The sequence below is a fragment of the Cetorhinus maximus genome, chromosome 1 (genome assembly GCF_964194155.1).
Source record: "Cetorhinus maximus chromosome 1, sCetMax3.hap1.1, whole genome shotgun sequence".
NCBI lineage: Eukaryota > Metazoa > Chordata > Chondrichthyes > Lamniformes > Cetorhinidae > Cetorhinus > Cetorhinus maximus.
Window position 1 is genome coordinate 161,472,885 of NC_135879.1, and position 27,440 is coordinate 161,500,324.

Consider the following 27,440-nt stretch of genomic DNA (forward strand, 5'->3'; position numbering starts at 1 on the left):
TTCCAGGTATTTTTATTTTGGATTTCCAGCATCCACAGTTTTTTGCTTTTATCTTGCATAGAATCTGTTATTCTGCAAAGTGCTTCTAGTTCTGATGCAAGGTCATCAACCTGAAACATTAATGGTCTCCACAGATTAACATTTCCAGCATTTTCTGTTTTTATTTCACACTTCCAACATCCAGACTACCTTTTGGCAAAGATAGCTAGGAGGATGAGTTCATAGAGCGCATGCGGCACAGTTTTTTTTAAAAGAACTCTATGTTCTGGAACCAATCAGGGAGCAGGCTATTTCAGACCTGATAACGTGCAATCAGGCAGTATTAATTAATGACCGCAAAGTATAGGATCCTCTTGAGATCATAACACGCCAGAATTTCACATTCAGTTAGAGGATAAGAAACATGGTTATGAAACTAGATCTTTAAACTTACAGAAAGGCAATTACAGAGGTATAAAGATAGAATTGGCTAAAGTGGAATGGAAAAAAAGGTTAAAAAGTAAGACAGTAGAGAAGCAGTGGCAGACAGTTAAGGAGGTATTTCATAACTCTCAACAAGATATATTCCATTGAGAAACAAAGACTCTACAAGAAGGGTGCACCATGATAGTTAACTAAGGAAGTAAAGGATTGTATCAAATTGAAAGAAAAGACATACAAAGCTGCAAAGATTAGTAGCTGGCCAGAAGATTGAGAAAAGATTGGCAAAGTATGCTTAAAACAAAAATAAGAGGGAGAAATTGGAGTATGAGAGAAAACGAGCAAGAAATATAAGAACAGGCATAATAGGCTTCTACAGGTATATAAAAGCAAAAAGATTAGCAAGGTGAGCATTGGTCCCGTAGAGAAAGAGACTAGGGAATTACGACTAGATGTCATGCTCATGTAATATGGGTTTATGGAGTATAAATTCGAAATGGGCACTTTAAAGTAAAATGGATGTGAGAGGTCAGGTGATCTTTTCTTTCTTGTCAATACACCTGGACCTACACAAGGCCCCTGGACTAACTTTCATGTCTGGACAAGTTATTAAAATACAAACGAGCTTTTGGGACACATCTTTGAGAAGTCATTGAAATGCAATAGGCCTTTCCTGTGATTATTAGCTGCTGTTCTCCAAATAATTAAAAACTGTTTTCACAATACTGCTTGCAGGCTTTTCAGCTTAGGAGCTGAAATCAGAGAATGGGTGTAAAAAAACCTTATGCAATGACAATGGCATATGAATGGTGAAATTTGCACCCCATTGTTTGACAACGGTCTACTCATCAGAAGCCATTCGTAAGGACAATGGACAGAAAGTAGGTCTTTGATAAGGACATTTAATAAGGCACACTTTTGGGAGCAGCAAGGGAGAAAGATCCAGACCAGTGGCAGAACAGCACCCTACCTAAGAACCATCAGCAGGTAGAGAATTCAGCTTGACCTTTACCTCTCTGAGGAACTCGGCTATATTTTCGCTGCAGAGCTTCATCTGACTGGAGTGGAGCAAGACAAACCTGCTCCTGCAAACAAATTAGTCTTCTTAGATCTCCAGGCTTTATTATTCAGTGGGCCAGAAAGGAATCACAAACCTGCAATGTTTCATCACTTCATCTCAGGAGGAGTACATAAGAACTTAAGAACTAGGAGCAGGAGTAAGCAATTCAGCCCCTACAGCCTGCCCTGCCATTCATTACGATCATGGTTGATCTCATTTCAGCCTCAACTAACAATTTCCCACCCTCTCCCCATAACCTTTCAACCCATTACTAATTAAAAATCTGTCTCCTCAAATTTATTCAGCGTCCCGGCATCCACTGCACTCTGAGGTAGTGAATTCCACAGATTCACGACCCTTTGAGAAAAGTAATTCCTCCTCCTCTCTGATTTAAATCTACCACCCCTTAGCCTAAAACTATGGCCTCTCGTTCTAGAATGCCCCACAAGGGGAAACATCTGCTCCACATCTACTTTTCTATCCCCTTTAGCATCTTATATACCTCAATTAGATCTCCTCTCATCCTTCTAAACTCTAGTGAGTCTAGGCCTAAACTGCTCAATCTTTCCTCATAAGACAAGCCCCACATCTCTGGAATCAATCTAGTGAACCTCCTCTGAACCGCCTCCAATGCAACTACATCCTTCCTCAAGTAAGGGGACCAAAACTGTGCACAGTACTCCAGGTGCGGTCTCACCAATGCCTTGTACAGTTGCAACAACACTTCCCTATTTTTATACTCTACTCCTTTAGCAATAAATGCCAAAATCCCATTTGCCTTCCTTATTACCTGCTGTACCTGCATACTAGCTTTCAGCGATTCATGCACGAGGACACCCAGATCCCTCTGCAGCACTGAAGCATTCTGAAGTTTCTCTCCATTTAAATGATAAGTTGCCTTTTTATTCTTCTGACCAAAATGGATAACCTCACACTTATCCATGTTAAACTCCATCTGCCAAATTTTGGCCCATTCACCTTACCTGTCCATATCCATTTGTAAATTTCTTATTTCTTCATTGCAACTTACTTTCCCACCTATTTTGGTGTCATCTGCAAATTTAGCTATAGTACCTTCTATCCCTGAATCCAAGTCATTCATATAGATTGTAAATAGTTGGGGCCCAAGGGCCGAACCCTTTGGCGCCCCACTAGTTACAGCTTGCAATCCAGAAAAAGACCCATTTATCCCGACTCTCTGATTTCTGTTGGTTAGCCAGTCCTCTATCCAAGTTAATATATTACCCCTAACTGTATATGATCTTATCTTGTGCATTAATCTATTGTGCGGCACTTTATCAAAGGCCTTCTGGAAGTCCAGATATACTACATCTACAGGATCCCCATTATCCACTTTGCTTGTCACTTTTAAGATCAAAGTGCACGCTACGTTTGTTAATCACAATCTTATCTTGAGTGTGCACATCTGTATGAATGAGTGGGTAAGGTTGCGAATACGTTCAGGTACTGAATAATAAACATTTATCTTTCTTTTGAACAACTTACAAGAAAACCTGCCATTTGTCCGTTTTTCTCACTTTTTTTTCTTTTAAAACACATCTGTCTTCAGTCAGCTAAGAGGTGAAAAAAGAAAAACAACTCTTTCATCTCTCCCTGTCCATAACGTGGTAAACAAGGAAATGACAGAGGTGTGGGAAAATGTGAGGTTGTCACTTTGGCAGGAAGAATTTTAAACTAGAATGCTACTTAAATGGAAAAAGACTGCAGAATGCTGCAGTAGAGAGAAATCTGGGCACTCTTATACATGAATCATCAAAAGTAGGGAAGATGGTGGCACAACAGAAGTGTCACTGGGGTAGTAATCCACAGGACCAGACTTATGGTCTGGGAACACAATGCAAATCCCACCATGGCAACTGGTGGAATGTAAATTCAATTTCAAATTCAAATTCAATCACAAGAGTCTGGAATTTAAAGCTCGTATCAGTAATGGTAACCATGAAACAATTGTCATAAAAACCCATCTGCATCACTAATTTCCCTTAGGGAAAGAAACTGCCATCATTACCTGACCTGGCCTACATACGACTCCAGATCCAAACTGCCCTTTGAAATAGCCTAGTTAGCCATTCAGTTCAAGGGCAATTAGGAATAGGCAACAAATTATGGACTTGCCAGCAATGCCCATATCCTATCAAAGAATAAATTAAGTTAGCATGCAAGTAATTACAGTAAATGCCAGTCTTCATTGCAAGGGGAATGGAGTATAAAAATGGGAGAGTCTTGCTGCAACTGTACAGTACATTGGTGAGACCACACCTACTAAAGTAGTGTGTGCAGTTTTTATCTCTGTACTTAAGGAGAGAGATGCTTGCATCGGAAGCCGTTCAGAAAAGGTTCACTAGGCTGATTCCTGGGTTGAAGGAGTTGTCTCGTGAGAAAAGGTTGACATGGTTGGGCCTATTCCCTTTGGGGTTTAGAAGAATGAAAGATGATCTTGTTGAAACATACAATCCTAAGGGGGTTTGACAGGATAGATGCTAAGAGAATGTTTCCCCTCCTGGGGGAATCTGGAATAAGAGGGCAGAGTTTAAAAATAAGGGATCTTTCATTTAAGATGGAGAGGAGGAGGAATTGTTTTCTCTCAGAGGGTCGTTAATCTTTGGAATACTCTTCCACAGAGAGCAGTGGAGGCTGGGTCATTGAATATATTCAAGGCTGAGGTGGACAGATTTTTGTTCTACAAAGGAGTCAGAAGTTATTGGTGGCAGGCAGGAAAGTGGGCTCAAAGCCACAATGAGATCAGCCATGATCTTATTGAATGGCAGAGCAGGCTCAATGGATTGAATGGCCTGCTCCTGTTCCTATTTCTTATTATCTTGATCTATCTCAACACCCTGACTCTCAATGCTTTCAATGCCAGCACATCACTATGAGAAACCTGGATTTATTAATGCATCCCTCCTGCAGCCACTGTGCAATTAGTGCACAATTGTTTCATAAAATGTGTATTAGAATATACACTGTAAGTGTGAACAAACATTTAATATAATACCCTCACAATATATGAAGATGCACACTCAACACACAATGGCTTCATAAAATATTTGCGAATATACTTTGTCGAAAAGAGAGAAAATGGAATTATTTCTTCTTCTGTGCAGTAGTTACAAAAAAAGGATGAGATTTCAGAATACTTGGAAGTGCATGGTAAAATCGGGCAAAGTCAGCATGGTTTCATCAAGGGGAGGTCATGCCTGACAAATCTGTTAGAATTCTTTGAGGAGGTAACGAGTAGGTTAGACAAAGGAGAGCCAATGGATGTTATCTACTTGGACTTCCAGAAGGCTTTTGACAAGGTGCCGCACAGGAGGCTGCTCAGTAAGATAAGAGCCCATGGTGTTAGAGGCAAGGTACTAGCATGGATAGAAGATTGGCTGTCTGGCAGGAGACAGAGAGTGGGGATAAGGGGGTCCTTCTCAGGATGGCGGCCGGTGACTACTGGAGTTCCGCAGGGGTCAGTGTTGGGACCACAACTTTTCACTTTATACATTAATGATCTAGATGAAGGAACTGAGAGCATCCTGGCTAAGTTTGCAGATGATACAAAGATAGGTGGAGGGACAGGTAGTATTGAGGAGGCGGGGAGGCTGCAGAAGGATTTGGACAGGTTAGGAGAATGGGCAAAGAAGTGGCAGATGGAATACAATGTGGGGAAGTGTGAGGTCATGCACTTTGGTAGGAAGAATAGAGGCATAGACTATTTTCTAAATGGGGAGAGAATTCAGAAATCTGGAGTGCAAAGGGACTTGGGAGTCCTAGTCCAGGATTCTCTTAAGGTTAACTTGCAGGTTGACGCGGTAGTTAGGAAGGCAAATGCAATGTTGGCATTTATTTCGAGAGGACTAGAATATAAAAGCAGGGATGTGCTGCTGAGGCTTTATAAGGCTCTGGTCAGACCACATTTAGAATATTGTTAGCAATTTTGGGCCCCGTATCTCAAGAAGGATGTGCTGGCCCTGGAGAGGGTCCAGAGGAGGTTCACGAGAACGATCCCAGGAATGAAAGGCTTAATATATGAGGAACGTTTGAGGACTCTGGGTCTATACTCGATGAAGTTTAGAAGGATATGGGGGGGGATCTGATTGAAACTTACAGAATACTAAAAGGCCTGGATAGAGCGGACGTGGGGAAGATGTTTCCATTAGCAGGAGAGACTAGGACCCGAGGGCACAGCCTCAGAGTAAAGGGAAGACCTTTTAGAACAGAGATGAGGAGCAACTTCTTTAGCCAGAGAGTGGTGAATCTATGGAATTCATTGCCACAGAAGGCTGTGGAGACCAGGTCATTGAGTGTATTTAAGACCAAGATGGATAGGTTCTTGATTGGTAAGGGGATCAAAGGTTATGGGGAGAAGGCGGGAGAATGGGGTTGAGAAACTTATCAACCATGATTGAATGGTGGAGCAGACTCGATGGGCCGAATGGCCTAATTTTTGCTCCTATGTCTTATGGTCTAAATTAATTTAAATAGATGATTTTAAAAAATAAATTATAAGCAAAAGATGCAAAACATTCACTTCTTAAGTCAATGGCAAAACTGCTACCTCAGGTTACTGGATGTTTATGAAATATTTGAATCACACTTTCTCCCTAGTCTGTTTTTTTCCCCGTTTTGCTCCTTTCCAGGCGACAACAAGAAAGCACACAAGAGAAGCCTAGTGCTAAATTCTGAGTATTTATGTTTTGTGAACTTGTGTCTGTTGAGAACTGGACTAAGATTGGCAAAATGGATTTCACTCAGAAGCAGGGACAGAAGGTTTGTCACATTTGTCTCTTGATGGCAGTAAGTAGCAAACATTTGACCGAATTCAAATGCAGTTCCTGGGGGGGTGGGGAGCAAGTTCACAAAGTTGTTCACAATTTAACAGAGTCATCACAGAATCATTACAGCGCAGGATGCCAACTGGCCCATCATGCTGGCACCAGCTTTCTGAATAAGCAATTCACCTAGTGCCATTCTCCATTAACCACTACTCTGTTTCCTGTCACTCAGCCAATTTTGTATCCATGTCATGAATAACCCATGTGAAATTTCCACTGCAGCACTAGTGCAAAGTTAGGAAAATATGGAGAAGTCTACTCTGCACACAACATAGGACTATATTTGATGGTGCTAAAGAGTTTTTAAAATGAAATATTTTGTTCCCTCTCACAATGATTCCAAAACTGGGGGGAGGGGAACATGACAAGGATATTGATGTGGGCAGGAGTGAGGAGAACGCGTTGACTGAGAAGGAAGGATGTTTGATGTACCCCCACATAACCAAAGAAGGCGCATCAAATCTAAATTTCTTTATTTTTGAAGAAATTGGCGTAAACGTAAGCCTAAATTCAAAGAAAAAGTACACTCTGATGCAGCCTCGCGCAGTGTGATCTTAGCACAGTGCACGTGTTTAAATCCTTGCTGATTTCTAGCAGCACAAATTGGACCAGTTATTGGTTACTATGCACAAGCAGCAGCTCTGATTGGAATAATTTCTACTTTTAGAAATCAGCAGGAATTCAAACATCCACACATTGTACTTAGGTCACCCAATGCACGGTTGCATCAGTGTGAATATCTCTTTGAAGTTAAACTTCAGTTTCCTCAGTTTCTTGAAAACTTAAAAAGGAATTTGCACTTTTAATTGTCAGTCTACCATATAATAGAAGGGAGGTGGGGTGAGGTAGCATTCTTGACAGCTGCAGACATCCATCAGATAAGCAATACCTTTTCAAAATATCACTTGCAGTCCGCAAGATGGCTCTTGCTAGAATTTACTGGTTCTGACAAAAATCAACCACTGCTGAAGTCATTGCTCAGTAGAGCATGAAACCAAGTAACCTAAAACGCTCTTGAAGACCAAACATCCTACCCCCCAAAGTAAGCAGAGATTCTTTGAAACAAAAGTTCTCTCTCTTTAACAGTCCTTTCGGTTGAATCAAAAAAGTTTGAAGGCATCTCATGGTAATGTTTTATAAAGAACATGGAAACTCAAGGAGTGTTGCATGTCTTTAACTGACACAATCACCACTTCATGCTTTCCTCAGCCAGTGCTTACAGGTTTTACTGGGCATTTGGGTGATCTATTTGAAAGGCTCAACAAACTTAACCTTACTTTGCGAAGTGAAAACTGTAACATTTCATCAAGCATGAAAAAGTACAAAGCTTTGCCATAAAAAACTTTGCAAAAAGAGCTACTGATTAATAGCTATGTGCTGCAAAACAATGCAACTACATTTCCAACATTGTTCTGTTATTATGGTTTGCAAACTCCCACGTACTAGAAGCTAAAAATGTAATTGAGGAAATATCGGCCTTGTACAAAATTCAGTAAATATTTTCCTGAGATGTAAATAAATTGCAGGATTTGCCTGCATTCGAAATACATTTCAAACGGCTTTGTTAAAAAAAAAAGCCAAGACTGATTCAAATCTAAAGGAAAATTTGATTGACATTGCTGATTACTGTTTTGAGAGAGGGTTTTATAGTCATGCCTTTTGATTAGTTCTGCTCTCAATTCAAAAAGAATTTCTTGTATGTCGCAAAGAGCAGTTGAAATACTTGACCAGTTTGCATCAACATATCTGGGGGATTTTCTTTAGTTGCTTGCATCAAAAACAGAAGACACTTACGAGCAGATATTGATTTGCAGTTGAAACTCTCCAAAATAAAGCCAAGTTTTCACAAATTGTGCACTAGCATAGTGACTCAGTCTACTCAAAAAGGTATGTGGGAGCCATCAACTGTCCTTTTGTGTTCAAGTATCCTCAAGTTTTTTAATAGTGGCACTGTTCTATTTATCTTCTTTTCCGCCTCAAGCAATATATTGTGTTTGCTAAGAAAATAAAATCTTCTTACAAAAATACAGGGGTGAAATTGGGTTTCACCAGAAGCAATAAATGGACTCGTCATGGATTTAACACCATTCTCAATTGTTGATTTCTATGGAAAAGAAAACTGGATATGGTATAAGGCAGCCTCCCAATTCACTATCACCCATTTTGCACTGCCAGCAAAGATGAATTTCACCCCCATTTTTTCTTAAAAAGGAGTGGGCACTTGGGGTGTGCATCGGCAAAGAGGAGCTCTCAGCAAATAGAAAGATTCAAAGACTTCTGCCCTAACATAGAACTCCAGTTTGAACAAACTCTCCATACATCATTATTAAAACAAAAAGCTAAAAGCTACTGCGGATGCTGGAAATCCAAAACAAAAACAGAATTACCTGGAAAAACTCAGCAGGTCTGGCAGCATCGGTGGAGAAGAAATCAGTTAACGTTTAACGTTAACGTTCCACAATCACCACACCCTCAACTTCTCTCTCCCCCCACCTTAAACCAGCTTATATTTCACCCCTCTCCTAACTATGCTTCAGTTCTGCCGAAGGGCCGTGAAGGCTCGAAACGTTAACTGATTTCTTCTCCACCAATGCTGCCAGACCTGCTGAGTTTTTCCAGGTAATTCTGTTTTTGTCCATACATCATCATGTTCCTTAATTTGATGGCCACCAAAAAACATGCCAATGTGTTAGAAATAAATATTTACTACAAACTTAAAGTCTCCAAAGAAAGTAAGTAGTTCTGAAAATATAAATTGTAATTTGGAAACATACCACACGGTCTTGGTCCTGCATGAGATTAAGGATAGCCTCATATAACATTGGTCTTAATTCAGATTTAAATTTTACAGAGATCCATTGACCAATCAACCAAATCACCCTCCGCCGAATAAGTTTGTATCTGTACATCAAAAAAAACAAGCAATTACATATTAGCAACCTATTAAAAATGTTTTAATAAAACAAGTTAACAAAATTAACTTTAATGAACAATACACGAACAACAAATACTAACAAAAGCTGCTAGATTCATTTAGTTGCTGCTCCATGATCTATTTCTGGAATGATTGAACGCACTCCTAGTCAGTTGATGAAAATTAAAAGTACAATCCAGGTCTGATTTCTCTTTGAATGTAGCTGAACAGCGAATGGCCACTACATTTTTACTTACACCCTATGCACTTGACTATAAATCTTGGAAAGCTTGATTAACACAAGAACGCACTTGACTTCCAATATGGTAAGTTTAATGTGCACTCATTCATCTGGAAGTTATGAGAACAGAAGAAATAACATTAGTGCAAACTCCATCCATTACCTCACACATGCCCTCCCAACCTTCCGTAACAAACTCCTTTTGGAGGGAAAATATGAGATAAAGTTCTTCCAGAATTCATTAAATCAACCAAGCGAACTCAAAGGGACATGGGGTTGCCAACTTGCATCACGAGACAGGACACTGCCCAATATCACTCAGGAATTTATCAAGTCCTTTATAAAGGTCTGTAGCATAATCTCATCATCGTCTAAGGAAAATGTCAATTCGAGGAATCTCTGCCAACACTTTGCCTCATAAGAAAACAGGAGTTTTATATTTTCAAATACAGTGAAGAGACTATCCAGGAGGTGCTGCACAATGCGAGAAACAGGAATGTGAAAATGTTGCCTGGGTTGGGAGGCAGGAGTCAGTTCAGCAGGAAGCAAAAGAGCAGATGGAGCCTTGGCTGATGAAGAAGAAAGCACTGGGATTTGTCTACGAAGAGGTAATGGATCTCAATCACAACACTGTCCAGTATTGGCATCTCAAAGACCTGCCATAACATATGCAGGAGAGAATGAGTTTACAGCAAGCTACTGAAACAGATTGGTCACGCAAGGGAGGCCGGAGGGTGGGGGGCAGCAGGCAAGGGAGGTGGGGGCGGCGGGCAAGGGAGGGGGCAGCAGGCAAGCGAGGCGGGCAGGCAAGGGGGGTCAATAGGCAAGGGAGGAGGGAGCAAGAGAGAAGGGAGTGGTGGGGAAGGAGACGGCAGGGGGTGCCTTTTGTTCGATGAGTTATTACTTTGCTCACAAGTCTGTTGTGCAGCACTGTATCAACTGCCTTCTTGGAAATCCATATACATCACATCAATCGCATTGTGCTCATCAACCCTCTCTGTCACCATCAAAATGCTCAAGGAAGTTAGTTAAACATGATTTTCCCTTAACAAAAAAAACCATGCTGGGTTTCGTTAATTAATGTGCATTTGCCCATGTGCCTATTAATTTTGTCCCAAATTATTGCTTCTCGAAGTTTCCCCACCACTGAAGTCAAACTGGCTGGATAATAGTTGCTGGTCTTATCTAACACCCTTTTTTGAACAAGGGTATAATATTGCCTTGTTCTTTCCTATCCTACCAGCCTCCAAGTTTTCTGCGTTCCTTCACTCTGGCCTCTAATAAATCTGCCACTTTTGTTGCTGCATCAGTGGTGGCCTTAACTAGCCGTCTAGATCCTAAGCACTAGTATTTCATCCAAAACGACTCCGCCTGTCCACTTTCCTCCCTTTCTTTAAGATGCTGTTTAAAATCTCTTTGGCAAAGCTTTTCATCATCAGTCCTAATTTATTGCCTAGTATTCATTTTCTCTCATTAAACTCATGTAAATCATCATGGGAGGTTCTACTGCATAAGTGATGCTATTTAACTGCACATTACTGCTGATGTTGCTCCCAACACTTATATAACCACACCGTTCTATAAAAATGCCAACTCATTTTCATGCAGGGCCCTGACCATCTGCAAATGAGACTTGCTTGCAACCAAGAGAACACCATAGATGTTCCAATTCTTTCCCCAAGCTCATCTTGCCCATAAAACTATTCTGCTGTTGTCTCGACTCATATGCCACTAAACTAGCCACCCAGCTTAAATTCACAGCTCTCCATGTTAGGTGATACTGTAAACGGTTACCCAGCCTCAAATTCCATCCCCCTCCCTTTCAATTTTGCTCTTTTCCTCAGCTCCCATGTTTAAATTGCTCCAATCAGGTTTCCACCCCTGCCAAAGTATTGAAATGGCTATCGTCAAAGTGACAAAGAGTTTAAAGCAAAATTGTCTGAAAATTCCAAAGAACATTAGCTAGTTCCATAGATGGTGAGATAAGAAGTGTAAATAAAAATAAAGCCTAGGATAAAATTGGCAAATTAATTATTTTTTATTACAAAAGGAAACTAGCTAAATATCATTACTAATAAATGAAAGCTCTCCAGGGCAACTAGGGATGACCACTAAGTGCTGGCCTTGGCATAATGTTAACGCAAACCCAATATTTAAATTTCACCTTTTTCCAAATACACTGAAAAAAATGGTCAAAAATCCCAAAATATGACAGGATGTGTCCAGGGTATCCTATATACAAAATATTCCTAGCAGTCCACAATTATTACAAAAACATTCCTTAAAACCATTCACAACAGAAATTCCTGTGTGCATGCTGACCCATGCAGAAAAGGCCACCTGAGGCAGAGCTCCAGGTGCAATCATTCGTTTCACACTAGAACCTATCTGCACATAACAGTATAAAATATACTCCTGTCTTGCTAATGTTTTGCTCAAGCTCACTGAAGCTTGGACTAACCAGCTCTGTTAGAAATATGAGCTTAGAGATGTTTTTTTTAGAAGAAACAGAGAAGTGGAAAGCTGGGAAGATAGCAGCAAGGATTTTAAATTTAATATGCTGGAAGAGTAGCAGCCGGACTAAATCAATGAAAAGGACAAAGGAAGGAACAGGGTGCAGGGCAAGGTACAGTAAGCTGGATAAGTTGAGAGTTCATGCAAAATGAGAAGCTGGGAAAAGGGGCTCTTGAATAATGAAGTTTAGAGATGACATAAGCATGGAGATAAAGGTTTCAGCAGCAGTGGTGCTGAAGAAGGGGCAGACCTGGACCTGGCATGACCTTCTGTGCTATAAGGTTCTACGACATGAATGATGCAGAAGTGGAAATATGCAGTATTGGATAAAATTACGTTTCACTCAATGTAACGAGTGGATGGAGAGGGAAATAGATTCAGTGGCGAGAATGCAGAGTTTATGCCAGTTAATATTTGCTGCTAACATCACAACACGTGCAGATTACTATTCTCCCTATAACGCGGTCAAATATAGCCAAAATATTACAATTGTTCTGCAATGTGTGCAACAGCGGGGGTTCCAGAGGGAGATTGACTGTACAGCACAACAGTTACCATAGATCACAGCATATAAGTTGACCTTTGAAGCTTCGAAAAATCCTTCCAAAAAACTTGGGTTGATTTGTATACAGAGTATAAAATATGAGCTACCGGTTTTGGTCTAGGTGGTTGCCATTTTGAAATGTGAAAAAATGTGTTTGTCGGCCACCAGGCTGTGGGCGGTTCTTAAAACTCCCGTGCATCTTCTCAGCAACAAGGTGTGTATTACCTGCTTGATTCCATGCCCAGGCTTACAAGGAGTATAACCCTAAACATACATATCTGAGCTGAAAAATTGATGTTGTGCATATAGCCCTGAACATGCATTTATGAGATGAAAAATAGAGAATTGCCTTGTACATCAAGTATAAGCCCAGACATGCATTTTGGCATCCAAAAACAAGGGTTGTCTTATATGCCAGGTCGACTTAGACGGTAACGTAGGAGCGCATAACAGTTAGTTCACTTTTCCAAGGCCCAGCCAGCATGTAAAAGCAGTGTTAAATATTTGATACCACAACAACAGCATTGCTAAGAGTTTTTACCAGTTCAGTTGGAGCATTACAGGAATACAAGGCTGTTACACAGAAGAAATATTGTTGATTCTCCTGCTAAATATGGTTTTTGGTTGCTATCATTTCCCTAATGATGCTAAAATAATTTCACAACATAAACAAGAATATTTTACCAGCAGAGCAAAACTGTGAACATAGAGTTGCTTTCAGAAGCAACACTACATATTCACCACATTGTTAGGGAAGTAAAGTTGATCAGTGAGCAATCTGAAGCATGCATTCTATTGTGCCAAATAAGACAGATACCAGTGATGTTTGTGCTGATGTCCATAGGTTGGACCCTCCATTGTCCAAACTAAGAAAGATAATGTCAGAGTGGAAGGGAGTAAAAGGAGAGAACAAAGTGAAACAGAGATAATCCAAGAGGCATTAACCAAATGCAAAGACAGAATACGAAATTAAACAGCATTGTGCGAATATGTTAATGTTCTACTGGAAATGCTGGAATCTAATTACTGAACAGTAGACCCTCTTAATTTGCTTAAACAATAATGGCTTACCTTATGTGAGTAACCTGCAACTCAGCCAGTAACTGGCTATTAAACCACTGGTCAAAGTCCACACTGTCAAAAAGTTCATAGGCTGCCAATCCAATTGCATTGTATACTATCAAGAGGAAATTGAAAAGTATCAGCAATATAAACTAATTTCATAATAGATTAAAATTATTAATATGAAATAATACATCAAACGTGTTTAAATATTTCCTGGTCTTATATGAATTCCCATTAAAAATGTTATGAACTGGGTCTCTGGTGCTCAAAACAATGTTATTCCACCATAATAAAACAACATCATTGTCATAATATCATGAACACCAATAACATAATTACAGTCCTTTATTGAATTAGATAAAGCTTTGGAAAAATGTAACATACCAGCATCTTTGACCACTAGTCCAACAGTATTATCAACATTGGTCGGTCCTAAAGAAAAACACCAAGAACATTATTTCTGGTTGTTTCATTTTCACTTCAAGCCAGTACAAGTGCAAATATAGAAATAAAGGAAAAATGAAAGATAGAAAACATAGAAGTTACCCCACAATAAGAGTAACTTGATACTTTTGTGTAACAGGGGAAACAGAATTTAGATAAAGGCAAAATACTGCAGATGCTGGAAATCTGAAACAAAAACAACAAATACTGCAACAACTCAGCAGGTCTGACAGCATGTGTGGAGAGAAAGGCAGAGTTAACGTTTTGAGTCCGTATGACTCTTTTTCAGAACTAAAGGGAAGGAGAAATTTGGTGAAATATATACTGATTAAGGGGGAAGGGATAGGTGAAGCTGGATAGAAGGCCAGCGATAGGTAGAGGCAAAGGAGAGATTGCAAAAGATGTCATAAACAAAAGGTCAAAGGGTTGTTAATAGTGGTGGTGCTGGCTAAAGGAAGTGCTAATGGTTACAATGAGTGGAAAGCAGAATGTGATAATGGCAGGACCACGGTAAGCACCCTGGAAAATGACAGATGGCCCTAGTGGGGGTGGGGTGGGAGGAGGGGACAGTGGTGTGAATAAAGATCGAAAAGGCCAAAAGCTGGGTTCAACAACTTCAGACTATGAACACTCTCCTTCATCCCCACCCCTTTTTGATCCCCCCCCCTTTTTTCTATATTCATTTTTATTTATTTTTTCCCCACTTACTTTCATTATTATTTAGTTCCACTTTCATTCATTGTTTTATCCCCAGCTTTTAGCCTTTTCGATCTTTTTTCCCACCACCGTCCCCTCCCCCCACCCCACCCCCACTACAGCCATCTGTCACTTTCCAGGGTGCTTACCCTGATCCTGCCATTATCGCATTCTGCTTTCCACTCTTAATGTCACCATTAGCACCTCCTTCAGTTAATACCACCACTATTAACAACCCTTTGACCTTTTGTTTGACATATTTTGCAATCCCTCCTTTGCCTCCACCTATCGCTGGCCTTCTATCAAGCTTCACCCTATTCCACCCCCTTTAAACAGTATATATTTCACTGCATTTCTACTTCCCTTTAGCTCTGAAAAAGTGTCATACGGACTCGAAACGTTAACTCTGTCTTTCTCTCCACAGGTGCTGTCAGCAGACCTGCTGAGTTTTTCCAGCATTTTTTGTTTTTGTAACAGACTTTAGTACTGACTTAAAATTTATGGTGAGTATAAAATGCAGCAGGCAAACACAACATTATAATGTTGGTGTCACTTACTAAAGATAAAATTGGAATTGGCAACAGAGGCATTCTGCAAGTGCATGCCTGATGCTGTGCAGAACTCCAAAAATGAGATGTCTACCTAGTGAAGCTACAACACAGGGCCACTTGTATGCCAAACAGCATAAGCAGCATGCAATAGACAGAACTAAGATATTCCACAACTAAGGATCAGATCTGCCACATCCAGTCATGAATGGTGGTGAACAATTAAACAACTAACTGGAGGAGGCTCTGCAAATATCCCCATCCTCAATGATGGGGGAGCCCATCAGTGTAGAAGACAAGGCTGAAGCATTCACAACAATCTTCAGCCAGAAGTGCTGAGTAGATGAACTATCTCGGCCTCCTCCAGCTTCATAGATGCCAGTCTTCAGCTAATTCGATTTGCTCCATGTGATATCAAGAAATGGCTGAAACCACTGGATACTGCAAACTCTATTAACCCTAACAACATCTGGCAATAGTACTGAAGACTTGTGCTCCAGAATTAGCCACGCCCTCTAGCCAAGCTATTCCAGTCCAGCTACAAGACTGGCATCTACCCGGCAACGTGGAAAATGGCACAGTTTTGTCCTGTACATGAAAGGCAGGACAAATCCAACTCGGCCAATTACCACTCCATCATCACTAAGGTGATGAAGGGGTCATCAACAGTGCAATCAAGCGGCACTTGCTTAGCAATAACCTGCTCACTGACGGTCAGCTGGATTCCGCCAGAGCCACTCAGCTCCAGAGCTCATTACAGCCTTGGGTTAAACAAGGACAAAAGTACTGAACTCCAGAGTTGAGGGGAGAATGGCTGCCCTTGACATCAAGGCAGCATTTGGCCAAGTGTGGCATCAAGGAGCGCTAGCAAAACTGAAGTCAATGGGAATCGGGGGTGAAATTCTCCACTGGTTGTATTCAAACTTAGCGCAAATAAAAAAATGGTTGCCATTTTTGAAGGTCAATCATCTCAGTCCCAGGACATCACTGCAGGAGTTCCTCAGGGTAGTGTCCAAGGCCCAACCATCTTCAGCTGCATCATCAATGACCTTCCTTCCATCATGAGGTCAGAAGTGGGGATGCTCATTGATGATTGCACAATGTTCAGCACCATTCGCGACATGCAGCAAGACCCGAACAATATTCAGGCTTGGGTTGATAAATGACAGGGAACATTTGCATCACACAAGTGTCAGGCAATGACCACCTCCAACAAGAGAGAATCTAACCATGCCCCCTTGACATTCAATGACATTACCATCACTGAGACCCCATCAACAACATCCATTGACCAGAAAGCGAATTGGACCAGTCATATAAATACTGTGGCCACAAGAGCAGGTTAGAGGCTGGGAATTCTGCAGAGAGTAACTCTCCTCCTGACTCTCCAATGCCTGTCCACCGACAAGGCACAAGTCAGGTGTCTGATGGAAAACTCTCCCCTTGCTTGGATAAGTGTAGCTCCCACAACACTCAGGAAGTTTGATATCCAGGACAAAGCAGCCTGCTTGATTGGCAACTCATCCACCACCTTAAACATTCACTCCCTCCAACACCTACGCACAGTGGCTGCAGTGTGTACCATCTACACGATGCGCTGAAAAAAACTCAACAAGACTCCTTCGACAACACCTCCCAAACCAGTGGCCTCCACCACCTAGAAGGACAAGGGCAGGTGTATGGGAACACCAGCACCTGGAGTTTCTCCTGCAAGTCACACACCATCCTGACTTGGAACTATATCGCTGCTCCTTAACTGTCACTGGGCCAAAAATCTGAAACTCCCTTCCTAACAGCACTGTGGATGTTCCTGAACCACGTGGACTGTAACAGTTCAAGAAGGCAGCACACCACCACCTCCTCAAGGGCAATTAGGGATGGGCAATAAGTGCCAGCCTAGCAAGCGACTCCCACATCCTATAAATGAATATTTTTTTTAAAAACCCCGGTTGTATGGGCACTAATTAAAGATGAAGAGTGTGGGCGACAGACTCACTTCACTCCAAATAACAGATTCTGTACTATTTAATATTTCCAATCCATCCAATGACACACAAACATGGAAATTGCTTTGCACAAATCTGGAGTTATACCGCACCAAGTGTGGCAGTAGTGTGATAATGACAAGTAGAGGTGACCTGACACCATTCTGCACCAGTAAACTCAAGATTCAGGGTTAGCAACCCAATCCCCATATTATACCACTGACTTCTCATTGATGCTTATCTGAGCAATGTATCAGGGTAAGGGAACACACACTTCATGTAATTGTAGTATCGCAACTATAGCACAGAACCTCCACGAATTACCACTCCACTCCTACCTACTTACACTGCAACACTGCTGCTCAATTCTTGCCCAACCTTCCGACTCAGGCCAACTGAAGATATTGAAGTGTAATGTTTTTAGAGTCCTTCAGTCGAGTGCAGGAGAGTGGGGTGAAAGGAAGCCATGTCCCCTTTTTTAAAACAGCACAAGCTGCCGTACAGTAGGTAAGTTTAAAGGTTCCAGCCACTTTGAGAAGCCAGGGAGACGGTAATTGTATAAGTAAGTGGGCAGGATGGGAGGGGGTGGGGTTGGTTGGTTCGTGGGGAGGGGGCAGGGTGGGTTAAGAGGTCTGGATAGGAAGGGATCAGTTGGAGGGGGAAGCAGTCAGGTGCTCAGGGGATCCAGAGCCAAGTCGTGGGGTCTTGGTCGATGGGGGTGTTGAAGGGTGGTCGGGAGGCTAGTCAGGGGTGGTTGGGTAGTCATGGTTTGGGGGAGTGCGAGGCGGGGGGTCCTAGGGTCAGATAGAGAAAGTAGCCAGATCATAAGGAGGCAAGTAAGGGGTGAGGAGTAGTCAGGAGGTGGGGAATCGGGGGTGTGGGGCAGTAGTCAGGAGGTCACGAGGTTAGTCGGGAGGGTAGTCAGGGGTCAGGATGGCAGTCAGGAGGTCAGTAGGGTAGCCTGGGAATCAAGAAGAGGTTAGGAAAAGTAGATGGGGGGCAGTCGGAGGGCGTAGCCGGGGTGGTGGGGGGGGAGATTAGCAAGGGCTGCAGTTATGGAGGGTTGTCCTGGGGGAGTAGTCAGGGGGGTAGGGAGGCTAGTAGTGGGGGTCCGTGGTCAGCGGTCCAGTGCTATAGCTACCCAGGAGTTACAGTAAGTGCAGTGAAGGGCCATAGCCGAGCATAGGGTAGTTACTCAACAAAAGTTTGAACTTCCCAGTGCAATTCTTACCTGGAAGCTTCTTGGTGGGGGGTGGGGGGGGAGGAGGACACCCAGCGCATCTTTGGGGTACCTCCCAGGTAAAACCCCCCACCCCCTACCAAGAAGCTCCCAGGTAAGACCAGCATTTATTGTCCATCCCTAGATGCCCTTGAGAAGGTGGTGGTGAGCTGCTTCTTGAACTGCTGAAGTCCATGTGGTGTAGGTACACTCACAGTGCTGTTAGGAAGGGAGTTCCAGGATCTTGGCCCAGTGACAGTGAGAGAACAGCAAAATATTTCCAAGTCTGGATGGTGAGTGACTTGGAGGGAAGCTTCCAGATGGTGGTGTTTCCATCTATCTGCTGCCCTTGTCCTTCTAGATGGCAGTGGTTGTGGAATTGGAAGGTGATGTCCAAGGAGCCTTGGTGAATTCCTGCAGTGCATCTTGTAGATGGTACACACTGCTGCTGCTGTGCATCGGTGGTGGAGGGAGTGAATGTTTGTGGATGTGGTGCCAATCAAGCGGGCTACTTTGTCCTGGATGGTGTCAAGCTTCTTCAGTGTTGTGGGAACTGCACTCATCCAGGCAAGAGGGGAGCATTCCATCACACTGCTGACTTGTGCCTTATCGATGGCAGACAGGCTTTGGGGAGTCAGGCAGTGAGTTACTCGTTGCAGGACTCCTAGCCTCTGAACTGCTCTTGTAGGCACAATATTTATATGGCTAGTCCAGTTCAGTTTCTGGTCAATGGTAACCCCGCGGATGTTGATAATGAGGGATTCAGTGATGGTAATGCCATTGAACATCAAGGGGCGACGGTTAGATTCTCTCTTGTTGGAGATGGTCATTGCCTGGCATTTGTATGGCATAAATGTTACTTGCCACTTGTCAGCCCAAGACTGGATATTGTCCAGGTTTTGTTGCATTTGGACATGGACTGCTTCAGTATCTGAGTCGTCGCAAATGGTGCTGAACATTGTGTAATCATCAGCGAACATCTCCACTTCTGACCTTATGATGAAAGGAAGGTCATTAACGAAGCAGCTGAAGATGGTTGGCCTGAGGACACTACCCTGAGGAACTCCTGCAGTGATGTCCTGGAGCTGAGATGACTGACCTCCAACAACCACAACCATCTTCCTTTGTGATAGGTATGAAACCAACTAGCGGAGCTTTCTCCCCAATTCCCATCGGCTCACATTTTGCTAGGGGTCCTTGATGCCACACTTGGTCAAATGTGGCCTTGATGTCAAGGGCAGTCACTCTCACCTCGGGAGTTCAGCTCTTTTGCCCATGTTTGAACCAAGTTGTGGGCCATCACAACTGCATTTTGGAGTTATTAAGCCAATATAAATGCTCAACTAAACGTGGGAATCTTCATATTGTCTTTAAATTTCAATGATTCATTTTCTTTCAGCACACAGTTGGATCAAATTCTTTCGCTGAACAGGTTTCTCTTCAGAGGAATTTCTAAGGTAGGTCACACTTAATGCTAATTGACTTCCATTTTGCAGTGGTGCTAATTGGACATAATTGTGAGTAATGATGTAAAGTTTCTGTGGCATGAGATTAATGCAAATTAGTTGATATGCTAATCAATAGGTTAACTCAAATTAGTTACATTGATTCATTATTCATTTTCTTTTGTTTATAATGACAAGGAATATAAAATTAACTATTTGTGGGAATCAACACTAGGCAAGCTTTAGGTATTATAAACATCACATATTTGTCAATATTTTTCCCCTAAAGTAAAACTTCATAACATATGTTGAAGTGCATTTAATGAATTAGAAGTTAGCCTCAGAAATATTTTTACATTATACATTAGCCCAGGTTGTAATGACAATGAACTGTCAACGTTCGTCTTAATTACTCTTGTGGAACTGATAGCTCTACTGTCAGTGATTCCCTGCTCATCCACAGGGTGCGCTGTTAAAGCCTTCACAGATAGTCATCTTAGAAATCACCTGAGTTAACGTGAACCTCCACTTTTTATACTATTATTCTCACTGTAAAAACACTTGGAAAAATTACGCCTTATTAAATGAGGTGTAATTGGGTTTTTAAATGACATACTAAGTCACTAGTATTACTGAACAATCTCAACAACTTTGAAAAACTAACTTTATATTTGTGGAATGTCAAATTTCTCCATTATAATAAAACATTCTATAGATTTTGAAGATTTTTTAAAGATTATTTATGATATTTTAGCTTCTATTTTAATCCCACGTGAATGTCCCAATATTTATTTCTCTCTCCAGAAAACTGTTAAAAATGGAGGATAGTTGGAGCTTTTTACTTTCTGGTTTGCTGTCTGTGAGAATTCTCCAATGTGATCAGCTGTTTACCCTGCTTCATGCTGTCACTGTGACTGAGCACTGGAGTTCCTGTCTAGCTTGCACAAAAATGAAATTAACGTTGAGGAAATTGAAATCCATGCCATACAGATCGCTGGAGTTTTCTGGGTGGCTTTCTTCAAGGTCAGCAGCAAATGTTGCCATTTCATTAAGATAAAAGCAAAAAACTGCAGATGCTGGAAATCCAAAACAAAAATAAAAATACCTGGAAAAACTCAGCAGGTCTGACAGCATCTGCGGAAAGGAACACAGTTAACGTTTCAAGTCACCTTCAACACCTCTTTATCCTTTTGTCTATGACATCTTTTGGCAATCTCCACCCATCACTGGCCCTCTATCCAGATCTACCTGTCCCACCCCCCCCTTAAACCAGCTTATATTTCACCACTTTTCTATTTTTCCTTAGTTCTGTTAAAGAGTCGTACGGACTCGAAACGTTAACTGTGTTCCTCTCCGCAGGTGCTGTCAGGCCTGCTGAGTTTTTCCAGGTATTTTTATTTTCGTTTTGTCATTTCATTACTTACTGTAAAATCAGGGCCATAATTAATGCTGGTGCTTCACAGTATAACAAGCATTGGAATGTTAGTCATTTTTTTGGTCATTCGCAATCTCTGATCAAAACGACTCTTCAATCGCCTCCCAATTGCCAACATCTAAATTCATATTTTGAATATGTTGCACTCACAAACAAAGCCTACATAATTTACTCTGAAATGCAACTCATAGGTTATTCTGGTCGTCTCATTTGGGTCAAGTACTGAATACACCAACTAATTTTTAAACTCCAACTTTATTTAGTATCCTTAATTTTCACTTGGTGGTACAGAACTTAAGTATTGCTGAAAAAGGAGACATGTTGCCAAAACTTTTTGTCTTGCACTCATCAGGACAGACTCAAGAATGCCAAATTTCAAAGGGATCAACAGTTTTATACTGCATGAAGAAATGAAGAAAGGGTGATAATTGGTTGGCAGGTCAACTCTGACTGGCCAAGTTGGTGCCATGGAGAACGCACCAGGGAACGAATGACCCCCACACATTTGTGGGAAACAGTAGTTCTCTGGTGCATTTTCTATGGCAACCCCTCGACTAATCCAAGTCGACTTGCCAACCAATCAGCACCCTTTTCTCATACAGTATAAACAGTCGCCCCCTTTGAAATTTGGCATTCCGCATCTGTCCTAATGAATGCAAGATAAAAAGCTTTGACAGCATGTCTCCTTTTTCAGCAATACTTAATTTTATCAAGGGCCACCAAACCTAAAATTAGAAAGCGGCTGCTGTTAAATTTGCCTACATTAGCAAACAATATAAATCTTTGGTCATTCTTGCTTCCCTTTTGCACCTGTGCTGCTTCTGTCAGACTGCATAAAACCATTAATGAGTCTGCGATAATAAATGAACAAATATTTAAATCCAATTAATATCTACCTTGCAGAGAATATAAAATAATTTCAAATTAGGTCTATGAACAACCTATTTGCAAAGCCACTAGTTTTGAAATCAAATATATATCAGCTTCGCTCAACTGGGAGCACTCTCAACAAGCGTCAGATTTGACAGAAGCAGCAAAGTGCCCAGAAGACAAATAGCACCAGCGTAAAGAACAGGTCAGAAATAAGAGAGGTCAGGCTGCAAATGGGAGACCATCTAAGATGGATTGGGAGTGGATATACATAAATGCCTGAAATAGACAAAATAAGGTTGGAGAGCTTCAGGCATTAGTGGGCAGTGAGCAGATGAGACTAGATACAGTGGCAATAACAGGTCTGTTTCAAACAGGGGAGGCTTGGAAACTTAATTCTTGGCTACAAGGTATTCAGGAAAGATAGAGAAGGAAAAAAATTATTGGAGAGGATGGCAGTATTAATCAAAGATAGGAACACAGCACTGGAAAGAGGTGTCGTAGTTGATGGGTCAAAGACAGAATCTATTTAGTCTGAATTAAAGAGCAATCCAGAAGCAGTTTAAATATTAGATCTGTATGATAGGCAACCAAACAGTGGGATGACAATACAGGAACAAATTTACAGGCAAATCCCAGAAAGATGCAAGAATAAAGGGAAGTCTTCAAAGAGGAGACAGTTTTACTCGACTCGGCACATTCCAACAAGGGTGTAAAGGGAGGGCATCCAAAGCTAAAGCTTTGTTACATCCTGTGGTCGTGAAATAATATAAATACAAACCTTTCTTTCTTGCCAGGTATTACTATTCTAATGCATTTCTGGCCAGACTTTTATGTTTTACCACCTGTAAAGCTGAGGTCTTTCAAAACTTTGCCCGGCGGGGGGGCCACAGTGGTATTGTCGCTGGACTAGCAATCCAGAGTAATGTTCTGGGGACCCGGGTTTAAATCCCACCATGGCAGAAGGTGGAATTTGAATTTGATTTAAAAAATCTGGGTTAAAAAGGCTAATGATGACCATGAAACCATACTCGATTGTAAAAGCCCATCTGGTTCACTGACGTTTCCTTCCTTTAGGGAAGGAAATCTGCTGTGCTTACCTGGCCTGGTCTACATGTGACTCCAGACCCACAGCAATGTGGTTGGCTCTTAAATGTCCTCTAAGCAAGGGCAATTAGGGATGGGCAATAAATGCTGGCCTAGCCAGTGACGCCCACACCCCATGAACGAATTTAAAAAATGTACTAAGTCACCTTGTGTTTGATGACTTACATTGGTTTCCAGTTAAGTAAAGCCTCAATTTTAAAATTCTCCTTCTAGTTCCAATCCCTCCATGACTTTGTGCCTCCCCATCTCTGTAATCTCCTCTACCCCTACAACCCTCCAGACTAGCACCGAGCATCCCGGATTTTAATTGATCCATGACTGGTGCCCATGCCTTCGACTGCCAAGAGTTCTAAGCTCTGGAAGTCTATTTCCTCATTTAAAACTTATGTCTTTGACCAAGGTTTTAGTCATCTGCCTTAATACCTTGTGTGGCTTGGTGCACAATTTAGTTTAATAACAGTCCTGTGAAGCAATATGGGATGTTTTACCACCTTACAGATGCTATGTAAGTCGTTATAGTTGGAAGGAGAGCAGCAAAGATTTATCAGAATGACACTTGGTCTTCAAGAGTTATGTTATTATGGGAAAAATTACACAAACTGCGGCTGTATTCTCTGGAATTTAGAATGTTATCGACGATTTGAGCAAAGTTTTCAAGATACTCAGGGGAAATGATAGGGTAGATAAAGAGAAACTATTTGCGCTGGTAGGGAAGTCTACAGCTACTGGACATAGCCTAAAAATTAGAGTCAGCCATTTTAGGAGTGAAGTTAAGAAATGCTTCTATACTCAAAGGGTGATAGAAGTTTGGAACACTCATCCACGAACAGCAAGAGAAGCTAGGTCAATTGTGAACTTTAAATCTGAGATTGATACATATTAACTGAAGGCATTAGGGAAATGGAGCAACAGCCTGGTATATGAAAGCAGGATGCAGATCAGCAATGATTTTAGGAACAGGTTCAAGAAGCTAAATTGTCTACTCCTGTTCCTATGAATTGACCAGCAGTTACAATTTGAAACAAGTCTTCCCACTGAAATAGGTTCCTACAGAATGTTATATCATTGCTTAAAGATTAAAACTAATTCTCAATCAACAAATACTGCCCTAAAGCTAAGAATTTTGTTTCCTCACAGTATCATCCAATAAATCACCTGACTACCCTAACATCTAAAAAAAAGTATGCAGTATGCATATAAAAGTATGCATAGAAGTTGCCAGTAGCTCTAGAGGGCACCCAAGTACAACTGAATATAATTACAAAAAAAGCAGACACCCCCAGGGATTTTGCCTTAAAGGACCACCAGCATGCTTAATAGGGAAAACAAAATGCAAAACTTTGAGCTAAGCAATCCCACGACGAATGAATCAGATCAAAGCTCTGCAGTCCTGCCACATCTAATCGCAAATTGTGGTAGGCAATTAAACAATTAATGGCAGGAGGAGTTACCATGAACATCTCCATTCTCAACGATAGCAGACCCAGCACATGAGTGAAAAAGACAAGGCTGAAGCATTTGCAATAATCTTCAACCAGAAGTGCCAAGTGGGTGATCCACCTTGGACTTTTCTTGAGGGCACACAGCATCACAGATACTAATCTTCAACCAATTCAATCCACTCACTTGTCAAGACAAAGTTGACTGCACTGCATACAGCAAAAGCTTTGGACACTGACAGCAACCCAGCTATATTGCTGAACACTTGTGCTTCAGAAGCAGCCTCGAAAAAAGCTGTTCCAGTACATCTACAACACTGGTATCCATCTAAAGTGAAAACTTGTCCAGTTACCTCCTGCCTAAAAAACAAAATGACAAAACCAATCCAACTAATGGCCACCCCATCAGTCTACTCTCAATCACTAGCAAAGTGATGGAAGGTGTCAGCAACAGGATTATCAAATGGCACTTACGCACCAATAACTTGCTCATTTTGAGTTCCATCAGTACCACTCAGCTCCAAACTTCATTATATCCTTGATCCAAACATGGAAGAAAGAGCTGATTCCAGGGGTGAGGTGACGGTGACCTCTCTTGGTAACAAGGCTGCATTTGAGAGTGTGACATCAAGGAGCCCTAGCAAAACTGCAGTCAATGGGAATCAGGGGAAAGCTCTTCACTGGCTGGAGTCATACCTAGTGCAAAGGAAGATGCTGTGGTTGTTGAAGGCCAATCATCACAGCTCCAAGACATCACTGCGGGAATTCCTCAGGGCAGTACCCTCAACCCAACCATCTTCAGCTGCTTCATTAATAATCTTCCCTACGACCTAAGCTCATAAGTAGCGATGTTTCCATATGTTTGCAGTGTTCAGCTCCATTCACAACTCCTCAGATAATAAGTGGCAAGCACCATTCACACCTCACAAATACAAGGAAATGACCATCTCCAATGGGAGGGAGTCTAACCAGCTCCTTTGACAATGCTGAATCCCCACTACCAACATCCTGGGGGCCACCACTGACCAGAAACTTAACTGAACAAACCACATAAATAATGAGGCTACAAGAGCAGGTCGGAGGCCGAGTATTCAAAACTAACTTAACTCCCTAAAGTCTTTCCACCATTGGCAAGACATAAGTCAGGAGTGTGAAGGAATACTCTCTATTTGTCTGGATAAGAATAGCTCCGACAACACTCAAGAAGCTCCACACCATCTAGGAGAAAGCAGCCCGCTTGACTGGCACCCCATTCACCACCTTAACCATTCACTCCTTCCATTTGTGGCTGCCAGGTTTACTACAAAATGCAGTGCAGCAATACACCAAGGTTTCTTTGCATGGCTTCTTCCACCTAGAAGAACAAGGGCGGCGGGTGCATATGAACACCATTGGTAGTCATTATTTTGACACATTCTTGGATATCAGGTATAAATTACATCCCAGTGCCATACAGAATACAAATTTTGTACAATAAACACAATATTCACATGACTGACTATTATAAAAGAATTCAAGTTTTAAGTAATGTGACACCAACAGTAGTTCTGCCATTCTGCGAATTTCAGTTTTGAAAGATTTGAAAACACTTCATGTACACCCAAAATAATGTCTGACGCAATATGTATCACGCTGAAATTAAACATCTAAAAAATAAGAGAACTTACCATGTAGATTCTGAACCATTTCTAACAGCACAGGGGTAAGTGTTTGGCTGTATTCGTGAAAAATGTCCAAAAACAACACTTCCGTACATGGCTAAAAGACCAAAAAAAAAGATAAAATAATGAACAAATGCAGCATTTTAGGATAAGTTCCTACTGGAAACCATAGGTAAGGGTTTTGACAGTGAAGGGACTGAGCCTATTATTTATCTTTGCAAATCTGCAAAAGTTGTCAGAACTTTTCAGGTTTTCCTCTTTTGAATGTCAGTGTCATCCAGCAAAGGCAGCAGACGTTCATCCCAGAAAAGTCTTTGGGGCTCTTTCAAAGCACAATCCAATTAGTCCCACCACTCCACTCATTCTCAATATGCATGCAATTTTTTCCCCATGAGGTATTTACCCAATTTCCTTCTGGAGGCTACTACTGAGTCTAAATCCACCACCTTTTCAGGCAGTGCATCTCAAATCCCAAGCACTCATTGCAAAAGAAGTGTTTCTTATATTGCCTCTGGCTCTTTTGCCAATCACCTTATGTCTGTGTCCTTTGGTTATTGACCCATCAACTACTGTTTTTCTTAGTTTACTCTAAACGCTTCATGATTCTAACACCTCCATCTCTGCTCGAAGGAGAACTATCCAAGCCTTTCTAAACTATCAACAGCACCTTCCAAACCTGACCTCTATCACCTAGAAGGACAGGGCAGCAGATGCATGGGAACACCACCACCTGCAAGTTCCCCTCCAAGACACTCACCACCCTGACTTGGAACTACACCAGCATTCCTTTGCTGTCACTGGGTTTAAAATTCTGGAACTCCCTTCCTAACAACCCTTGTGAGTGTACCTACACCACATGGAATGCAGCAGTTCAAAAAAGCAGCTCACCACCACTTTCTCCAGGGCAATTAGGGATGGGCAATTAATGCTGACTGAGACAGGAACACCCACATTTCATGAATAAGTTAAGGGACCTAGGCGCCCTTGTT

The 27,440-nt window shown here is 41.6% G+C and overlaps 1 protein-coding gene across 4 annotated transcripts in view; it reads right to left on the reverse strand.

Annotated features, from left to right (window-relative positions):
* The window catches only part of ipo11 (importin 11), a 712,707-nt gene that overhangs the window by 411,792 nt on the left and 273,475 nt on the right, over positions 1-27,440 (reverse strand). For all 4 annotated transcript variants that reach the window (XM_078549030.1, XM_078549021.1, XM_078549038.1 and 1 more), the window contains 4 exons: positions 26,458-26,548; positions 13,987-14,034; positions 13,609-13,714; positions 9,099-9,225 (listed from right to left, as the gene is read on the reverse strand). In XM_078549030.1, the coding sequence (XP_078405156.1) occupies positions 9,099-9,225; positions 13,609-13,714; positions 13,987-14,034; positions 26,458-26,548 (372 nt within the window). The remainder of the gene's footprint in view (positions 1-9,098; positions 9,226-13,608; positions 13,715-13,986; positions 14,035-26,457; positions 26,549-27,440) is intronic.